General features: G+C 38.3%; 1 protein-coding gene across 1 annotated transcript; it reads right to left on the bottom strand.

Annotated features, from left to right (window-relative positions):
* Window positions 1-5,165: 5,165 nt before the first annotated feature.
* On the bottom strand, window positions 5,166-10,183 carry LOC138010398 (uncharacterized). The gene is made up of 3 exons (XM_068857350.1): window positions 10,142-10,183; window positions 6,355-6,576; window positions 5,166-5,603 (listed from the first exon to the last, which is right to left on the bottom strand). Exons 1-3 carry the CDS (start codon window positions 10,181-10,183, stop codon window positions 5,520-5,522), a joined length of 348 nt encoding a protein of 115 aa, XP_068713451.1. The 3' UTR covers window positions 5,166-5,519.
* Window positions 10,184-10,575: the final 392 nt, after the last annotated feature.

Raw genomic sequence — 10,575 nt, 5'->3', positions numbered from 1 at the left:
GACAAGCACAAAAGCTTAACATGGGAATTTTTAGTTATTGTGAAAATCTTTCTATATTCGTTAGCAATCATCCTTTCAAATTTCAGAGAAATTGACCGTTCCGCGAATATTTTACAAGTTTTTTTCAATAGGATGTCAAAAGGCCGAGTGGATGTTGTGCATACTCGGGCAAGTTCGGGCGATCAAGTTGCGCGTGTGACCCGTTATAAATATTCTCATAAAATGTTCGCGAATCGTCAAGTATGGCCACAGAAGACAAAAACATCATTCCTAAAGCTTATTCTACGCAGAAAGTTGGTTCTGGAGGTAATTTTGAGAGTGGAAATCACGTTTACGGCAGACGGGAAATACAAACTCACGAGGCCGTATGCTATATTTAACAAAAATTAGTGAAATTTCCAATTGTTACCTGAAGACTGTGCACAATTGAGTACAAATAGATATAAATAAGCCAGACAACAGAGATAACAGACCCACTTAAGTTGTTCAATCCCCTCTCTGTCTTTGTTAAACCCATAAGTTACTAGAGGGTCTCAATGGGGGTGTAGCAAACACGGTACAGGGTTAAAAATTTCGCGATTTTACGGTGCACGCTTAATTTTTACATCAAATAATTGTTCAGAGCTTAGGAAAAGCTACAAACAACACGGTTATCTGGACAAAATAATTCACGACACACGGTTAATTTTTTCCCTTTTTCACGACACCGTCACGGTTAATTTTTTGGACGTTTCACGCCACACGCTTAACCCTATGCATTGAGACCCTCTTACTAGAGAATTTTCCATTTGATTTCAGTGTTGTACAAAACACCACACTTGGTACAATATTAGAACTACAGCTCACTTTGATTACGGCTCGACGGGCGAAAGATTGTTGTCGAAGTCCATTACTCCTTGCTTTTAAGATTCCAGATATTAATTTTTCACCGCCTGTCTTGTTTATCCAATTTACGTTCCATTCTTTAGCTCCATAAGGGTATATTTTGTGTAAAGATCCTCCAAAACGACATTTGCGTTTCAATCTTCTACGCCATTGTAGATTAATATTCTACTGTATCAAACCAGGGAAATCTACGCCTTTCTACTCCCCCTGAAATCCTAGCAAAATACGCGCAGAACTTACAAAGACACCACTTAGCAAGAGAGTGGTAGGAAAGACTCTTCCCGACACGGAAAAAAAAGAAAAAACAAAACAAACAAACAAACAAATCTCAATATAGCAATCTTCAGGCATGGCTACGAGGCTTTATGGTCAAATTTTCACGGCCCTTTTCTTCTGTCCTTGAACTAGCATCCAGGCTTCTTGCTACACACAATAGGCCCTGGGGACGAAGTAAATAAAAAATGGCGGCTGAATTTAACGAAGAATCCTCGTCTAACAAATTAACGTTTATATGTTCTAACTGTGGTTTTGAATGCCATTATGAATATTTTGGGAAGACACCTCCTTTTTCTAAATCTATAGTGTATGTGTATTTACATTTCGCCTGGGAATCAAAAAATATGGTGTAACCGAGGTTTGTTTTGTATTTCCCTCATGAATTGCAGTCTTTTGGAGGATGCGTACGTTATTCGTGATCCTTTCTCGTCGTCATCGGGGCATCTTACACTTGGCGGACAGTGTTTTCTCTGCTCTAGAGATGTTTGCGTGTCCCAGGTATCTATGTACAGTGCACATTGAAACTATAGGGAAGATACCTGTTAAGTTTGGACAATATGCGAGCCAAAAAATCCGAGGGTAAAGAAAGATATATGATATGAGAGCCATGACTGCGAGTCATGCGAGCCAAGATGGCGAGTCAACATGGGAATCACACAGTTATTGAAAGCTAACCGTCTTAAAATGGATGCTTGGACTTAATAACAGTTTATCAGCGCTATTTGAAATGGGTGCTTTGACTTACATGCGAAATTTGCATGCCTCGCATGACTCGCTGGCTCGCAAATTGTCCAGCCCCATATCTGTTCACAAACCTTGCTTTTGTTATTGTAATGTGCCAACCACAGGAACAAAAGACCCTTTGTTTCGACAGCCAATGAGGCTCCGGTTGGCGCATTAAATGATAATAGGTAATGTCATCGATATCTTCCCTATTGATGATAATAAATGACTGTGAAGTTTATTTAAGTGCCAAGTCCTTTATATTGGAAACACTGTTAACATTGAAATCAAATCTAATGCACTCAAATCAAATCAAATATTCAATTTGGTTTTTGAGGTGGGGAGAAAACCAGAGTACCTAGAGAAAATGTTCTCAGGACACTGCAGAGTAGAGTAGAGAACTAACAAACTCAACCCACATACATAACTGATTAGAGTGTAATATGAAGTGCTAGGTTTCTACCCCATACGAACCATGTGAGTGTTAGCCCTACTGATGGAAATGGGCCCACACCAGGACAGAGAAAAACTCTGACCAGGGTGGGAATTGAACACACGACCTTCAGGTTCGATCAGCGCTGCTCTACCGACTAAGCTACAAGGTCAGATGGGAGAAGGTGGAGGGAACTGTCAACTGTGGGAATTGTTAAAGTCACGTCAATGAACAATTGTACAAGTAAGAGGAAGGATTATGTTTTTGCAAACGTTGTCCGTGTAGCACTTATATTTGAACAGATTTAACTGATTAGAGTGTAATGTGAAGTGTTAGTTTTCTACCCCATATGAACCATGTGAGCGTTAGCCCAACTAATGGAAATGGGCAGTGTATGGCAGTGTATGGCACAGAGTCTAGGAATCGAACCCAGGCCACATTGATGGTAGGCGAGTGCTCTCACTACTACACCAATCCTGCTCCCATATTGCACCAAATTATTGCACCTTTTATGGTAATGTGGACTTTAAAGTTCAAATTCAATAAACAGTTCTGTTTTTCACTGTTGTCAATCACTGTCACACATCAGTTCAATGAGATAAATTGAGTTAGAGTGGTGTGATTGACTGAGTTAGATGAATTGTCATTGTCTGCTAGCTGTCATTGCAAAAAATGTGATTGATGGCAGAACTAAACTATTGGCAGGACCTTGTGTTTGAAAAGTTGAATCAGTTGGGAAAAAAAACTTGAAATTGTATTTTGATCGATTTTTATCAACTGACCGTTCCACAATTTTGGCTGAGTAATCTTGTCTTTGAATGGCAGTGACATTACCGACCGCTTTGTTTTGATATATATTAGGCTCTTTGCTTTCCTTGTGTTAACATTGCAGCAACAATCATTGTTCAGTTTTAAGAAAACTGTCCTCATTTATTGGAATCATCTAGCGTTTAATTAGAGCTATGGAACGTGTTAGAATTTCACAGGAAAACGAGTCATATAGAGTGCCCACAAGGGCGTAGGAATTATCGTGAGGAAATGCGTGAATACCCAACTTCTTCTACACCCAAAATTTGGATCGCGTCCTATACTAAATGCTAGACGAATTTTTCATAGTAAAATAAGAATTTTGCTACTCGTGCTATCAGTAAGGTTATGCGGGAATCTGCTACTGGTACCATTTCTCTGTCTCCATTGGTACAAGCGTAAACCGAAGTACGTAAGTTTTTTATCTTTTTATTTGTCCTAACCTTTCCAGTGTTGCATTTGTCAAAATTGGTGTTATTCTCTGCTACATCATGCGATGATTATTTTTTGCTCGTTTTCTTACTATATTATTATCAAAGCTATAATAATTTAAGTCGTATATCCAGGTATATTCTTTAGGTTTTGGCACAACGCTTTTCAATTTAAAATCTCTAGGATATTGTTGTAACCATTCACTATATATGTCGTATGCAAGTGGATATGTGCTATGTGCTACACATCCATATTAATTAAGCCTCATGCAAGACATGTGTAGCTTTTGTTGTTTCTATTTGTTGGTGTATAGCGTGCCACGTACCAGGCTTATTTTATGTTAAGATAAGTTAGAATCTATAATAATTGTTAGTATCTTAATTATCCTATTTCAGTTCGAACCTACGATCTATCTGAGAACTACAACTTATGAATAACTACAGTTGGCTTCTATATCTGTAAACCTTTATCATCCAGACTAAGAACATTATCATGTGCAAACTACGGATTTATTTGCTATCGTTCGATTTGAATTTGTCAACTCCACCATCAGTATTTATAGCAATAACACTGTACACAGCCTTGGTTGATTATTTTTCTGATTGTCTGTATATGAAATCGCTTTGAATCAATCTGTTGAGTTCGAACCAAGTACCAAGAGATCCTGTAACTGTTTGAGAGCTTTGGAATATTGGCAACCTTTGTTACCTTTGGGCAGTTACATTAGTTCGAATTCGGCTACATTATTGAAGATTTGGTTTTATCAATGGAGTCGATAATGTAAATTGACTACCGTACAGAGATTCTAAAAGCTTTTAGAATCTCTGTATGGTGGTCAATTTACATTATCAACTCCGTTGATAAAACCAAATTTTTGTATACTACTTCCCCATCGATGCAGCACCACAGTATCAGGGGCACCCAACGAATTTGTTCCTCACATTATCTGTTCCCCAGAGGAATCTTGCTGGCTGGCAAAAATGCAGGTGTTTTGAAGAGCTGGCTGGCAAATTTATTATTGATAGAGGTTTTTCCTGGGAATTACTGACTTTTTCTTGCATTTCAACCCGAGCTGGCTGTAGAAACTCTGAAGACTGAGGACGACTAAAAAAAAAAAAAAAAAAAAAGGAGCCCTTCCCTCTCCCAGAGAGTAGTCACAGACATACGACGCTTGGTCAGAGTGATTGCGCTTGCGGAAAAAACCTGTTTTGTCCCGGTTTTGTCGCTTTTGTTGGGTCGTTTTCGATCGAGGGATTTGAAAGTGCTCGGAATTCCTGGCTGGGAAATAAATTTTATCTAGCTGGCTGGGAAATTTCTTGTGTGTCTTGCTGGGAAAAAGGAACAGATAATGTTTTCCCAGCAACACTGAAAAACACCTGAAAATACCTTAATAACATTTATTTTCATTAACTGGGGTATAAGATTACATTTTATAAAAAATTGGTCGTTGGGTGCCCCTGCAGTTTCTTTAGAAACCATCCCCTACAAAGATTATTGAAGAGCCCAGTTCCACTGCACCGTGTCTGCAAAGGTACATTGTATTCAAGGAATACGATTACATCAGTGCGACATTAGATATTTGGACACGACACCCTGTCACCAAACACTATCTTGTTGACATAGCTTTATTACTTCCGATTTGATAATCTGCTACTCGTGCTATCAGTAAGGTTATGGAATCTGCTACTGGTAATGTGAAAAAAATAACAAAAGGAATCGTCAGTGAAGTTCTTGAATGAGACGATTCATTCTGAATTGGCTGTTCCTGAAAAATTGATGTTTTTCCTTCGACTGGAATATCAGGCACGTATTGATAGGGGATTTAGAGAGTCCCAAAAGGTAACACCGCGTGTGCAGGTCTACAAAGTGGTTACATATGAAGGATACTAAGCTATTTCATTGCAAAGAAAAAATCACTGTTATCAGTGAGGTGCTGTGGGTGATTTATCGTGGAAACCAGCGATCATTCATTCTTCTTTAACCTGCGCTGTGGCATCCAGGGCTTCTTGTCACGTCCAAAGAATGGATGGATGCTTCTTGCTTCTCTCTGAAAGTTCAGGTAAGATAAATGTTAAAACTTGTGTTTTCCTGATCAACCTTGTGAACATGTCAAAATTGCTTACAAGTTTCAAACTCTCGCCACTTCGGCCAGGTTTGCGTATCTGAACAATACTGTCGAAGTGGAAGTTCAAGCTTTTTGGAAAATGATTTCAGTATGTTTCTGTGCAAAAATAATATGAGGCAGTTTTCTTTTGTTTGAGACACAATGTAGCATTTCCTCGGTCCTCGAAATTTTTTTAATCGCATATACCACTGACCAAAACATCGCAGAAACTTCTAGAAACATTCTCCTTCAAAATGTGATGGGTAAAAGGAATGATGCGGAATGAGATCATCCACAAGAAGATTCGTAAAAATTTCGATTCGTATCGACCCCGTCCAAAATGAATAGCAAGTCAGCGTATCCATTTTCAACAAAAGTAACTCAACCAAGGTACATAGAGCGGTTTTCGATTGAGTGTCGAAAGTAATTAGCGAATTGCTTGGGTTTATGATTACTTCACTCAGTGGTTGGTTCAAAGTACTCGCGCCACTTTTTCAACCAATCAGAAGTGAAACCAAAACCAATCGTGGCTCGCACGTGCACATTTTCCCGCGCTTTGTGTCGGCTACGTGTAATTACTTCGAGGTTTGATTGGTTTACTGGATTGTCTTCGACCTTCTTGATTGGCCGAAGTAAATTACTTTGGTTTTGGTTTTACGACACTCCTTTGAAAACTGCTCTATCACATTCCAACCTTTTCCTGCAACTGCATTCTTTCCGCAATAAGTCCAACTGGCGCGTGTGGTTTTGCTCGTGGTGGCCACGGCTCGCAGTCAGTCTCCACAACCAAACCGGGGATTACAAAGACAGCAACAAGAATGACGAGAGCTATTTCCTTCATTCTGATTATGTGAAAACCGACGAATCTTGAGTATGTAACTTTGTGTGTTGCTGTCTGAAAAGTCTTCTTGTTTTCCTGAAAGGAAAGAAGTACATTTTTTATTCTTCGAACCAAGAAAAAGCTCTTACTTTTCCTTTCGGCTTAATTGCGTGTTTTAAGGACGGTGCCTACTATTGTTATTGCGCATACGCTCTGCGCATCTCCAGATACTCGGATTTCCTATCGCCGATGCTTACTAATACAGGGATATTTTTGCGCGGTTTAAAACTATCCGGAGAAAGTAGATCTTAGTAACTACTCTTAGTATTCAAAAAGAAAATTGGGGGTAACCATGTGTTTTTGAGAGATAATTAAGTTTCAATTTGAGAAAGAACACCATACATTACAGCAAATTACAAATATTATTCATGAATTATCTTTAAAAAATGCGTGGTTACCCCAATTTTCTTTTTGGATTTCAATAACACTTGTTAAGATCTACATTTCCTGCATAATCACACACCGGGGCAAAAATATCTTTAATTAGTAGGCACCGTCCTTAAAACAACGGCCTCGTGCTCACCGCTCATACAGACCTTCGAGGCGCATGCGCTTTAGAAAAACCCAAAGACTGTACGTAGATGATTAACTGAATCAGCAGTAACAAACACCGATGCAAAGTGGTCACTATTTACCGCGATCTATAGTAAGAAATGTATGATAGGCATGGCATCTGGGCTGTAATTTACAGTGCGATGGCTGAAGATACGTAAAAGATGAAGACTGCAAAACCTGCCCGTGTTTGTGCGTTGTGGAGAAAACACATTTTGTACTGAGAAGCAATGACGAAGTGAGATTAGGGTTAGGGTTAGGATCTCTCCCTCACTTTTTCCGTATTCTCACGCTTTCATTTCTTACAAGGTGTAGCTTCTCTGACGAAAGACTGCATAGGATTACCTACCTAGAGTTTTAAAAGAAGGCATATTTTGAGCTACCTTACAGTTACTTATGACATTTGTGATTTGAGCTCAAATTTCCCTTTGTTTTCATTCTGAGTCTTTTGTCAAAAGATCTCAATTAATCCGTTATGAATAAATGGATATTCAAAATGAACTAAAAACCTCTTGCTTGCAACAACTGGATGCCAACATTCACGGTTATCAGGCTAATAAAGAGACAGTGCCATTACATTTTCCCTAAAACTGTGAAAACAATGTTCATACTGTCTCTGTCTTTGATATTTTAACTCATCATTAAGCAATAAAGGACCTAGAGGATTGTAAATCAATTACATCCGGTTTTTGTTCAATTCTAAGTTGCCATGTTTCAAAACAACTCGGAAAGAAACAAAAGACAAACTAAAACTCAACCGTGATACCAAAATTCGTGTACCCAAGTGGAAAAAGTCATTTCACGATTTTATAACCATTGAAAGCAGTGAAAGCAGGGCCGTACTGAAATGAATTTCAAGCGTGGTAAGGAAGCCTTTTATTTAAAATAAAAAACGTATTTTACCTTATCATTCTGTGTTTCTAAATTAACGCTCTTTAAATATGCAAAATACGCTTGCTAGTTAAACCATGCAAAAAAGCATGTTTCTATCTATTTTGCCATAATGGGATTATTAACATCCAATTTTCGGATGTTGGACTTTTTGTAATAATTTATGGGTGATAAACTGTAGCATACCCGCTCAGCTATTTGCATATCAACCGGATGGGTAAATAAGATAAGTGGAATGATTATAAGTTGTGTGAAATTTGTGCAATCCATCGCTTTGTAGAGTGGTTATAGAATCTTAATATATTTGGACAAAAAAATCCATCTACTCTAATTTAAACTCAGTCTGTTTTCCCCCTAAATCAAGATGGCAGCGAAAATTGAGATTATTTCAATGCATTGATTAAAACGCATTATGTTAGAGAATGCAGAGAATGGGTGTGTGTAAGAACGCCTCGTGCCATATTAGAACCTTACAAAATGTGCATGTAACGTGACACTCTTAAAAGCGCCTTATGTAACCTTACTCTTACAAATGCCGTGTGTATCTGTGAAATCGAAGACGTTTTACAAACGCCCAGCCTCCTTCGCAGCTGTTTTTAAGCTTGGTTTGTCCGAGCCTGAAAATGGCTGCGAAGGAGGCTAACAAACGCCTTGCGTAAGTTACATTTAAAACCGCCCTCTGTATAGAAACTCTAAAAGCCACGCAGTGTGTAAGAAGTCAAAATCCTATTGTGGATTTTACTCCCGGCGGGGGAAGGGGGGGGGGGGGGACGGGGTACTCGATGTATCCCTGGTTGGGGAGGTGCGGCGCGGCCCCTCATACCCTGACCCTGTTTAAGACAAATATCGCTGATTTTCCTACCCATTTTAAGACAGAATTCCGATTTTTGATACCCTGTTTAAAACATTTAACCCAGTTTAAGAAAAAATTGATAAATCGATACCCTGATTAAGACAAAAAATGATAAATTCGATACCCTGTTCAAGACAAAAATCCCGAAAAACATACCCTGGCTGGCCGCACGTCTCCATTAAGTCCTTATAAGGGAGTACCCCCCTCCCCTCCCCGGGGTTTTACTTTGCTTATATAATCACTATACATACAACTGAGTTAACATTGCAGAAATATTGTTATACAGTGATCATGCATGACACGAATTTCAATGAAGTGTTGTATAAAACCGAAAACGAAAGCAATTATTCCGAGAAATTGAAAAACCAACACCGTTCATTTTGGGTTGACGTATCTTCCCATCTCCCAAAGAATGATATCAACGCATGTCATACCAAAAATGTGAAACAATCCGATTTTGTGTAACTCAAAATGGGTCAAAAAAACCCGAATCATTGTTCGCTTTTATACTCGAGACGCACTGAGAGAGATGGAAGAGATGAAATAAGATAAAAGGCCAAAAAGTTGCCAGATCGCACTTCAGATCTTTAACAAAAATGAATTTCGTAGGAAACAATAAACAACTGCGTTATACATTATTATATGGCTTGTGTTTGTAGGCCAATATTCCCCAGTACGACCCTCGCGCTCGGTTAGTAAGAAGTTAATAATTCTTACAAATAATACCTTGAAGTCTTTTATTAAAAGTATACGTATAGGCAAGGGGGGGGGGGGGGGGTAACCTGGCAGAAACAAGATCGTAATTAGGAGAATTGTAAAACTTATGACCTTGATAAAAAGCGCGGAGAATTATTTAATATTAGTTCTGCAGTAAAGTAATTGGAAGGACTTACATTTTCTTATATAATAGGAATGTATTTGAATTTTTCAATAAAACAATTTTGTTTGCTTACAGTGAACGGGAAGGGTCGAGATTTGATAGGAGTACATAAATTTGCCCAATTGCAAGGTGTTTATGTTTATGTTCAATATGTACTCAGATGAATTGAGGAAAATATTATTCCCAAATAATTTTGCAATGTTGAGACTGAATGGCTAAATGTATGAAAAACCGATAACCGATTAGAAAGCTGCCTCGAAGTTGCGGCAGCACTGAAAGGACTTTAGTTTTATGATATGCGTGGACAGGTATCGCCTTGGCTATGACTTTCTTTACATCGGAGGCCATCTTGAAAGTCGCCTCTAGATAGTCACTATGAACAATGTATTTAAGTTTTAGCTTTGTAAGTACTTTCTGTCGTGTACCTCAAGGATGCTCCTTGGAACAATTCCCTTTGATTCACTCATTTCTCCTTTCCTAACCTATGACCGTGACACACTGGGGTAGTAGATATTTCAACACACTTCATTCCTTCGGTTGTTAAATGATAAATTTTTCACTCAAGTAACGGAAATTTACAAACAGAATACCAGAAGTGCAGCAGATAAGTAAAAAAATAACGGTTATTAAACATTCCTATTTAAAATAACATAAAATCATGTTTCTTGAAGAAATTTTAAGTGTTTAAAATGATCTTCGAAGTAAATACTAAAATTTGAACCATTTTCTTATTTAATTAATTTTTCTCATGATTTATTTATTGCAACAAGGATCAAATTGATTTACCTATTCTAGGTTAGTCGCAGATAGGCTCTTTGTTGTTGACGTGTGGGTCTCTCTAAGTGCAACGGGGCTTTGC

Source organism: Montipora foliosa, chromosome 7 (assembly GCF_036669935.1).
Source record: "Montipora foliosa isolate CH-2021 chromosome 7, ASM3666993v2, whole genome shotgun sequence".
NCBI classification, from domain to species: Eukaryota; Metazoa; Cnidaria; class Anthozoa; order Scleractinia; family Acroporidae; genus Montipora; species Montipora foliosa.
The sequence above is the reverse complement of the archived record's forward strand: the minus strand, read 5'-3'. Positions and strand labels throughout refer to the sequence as shown.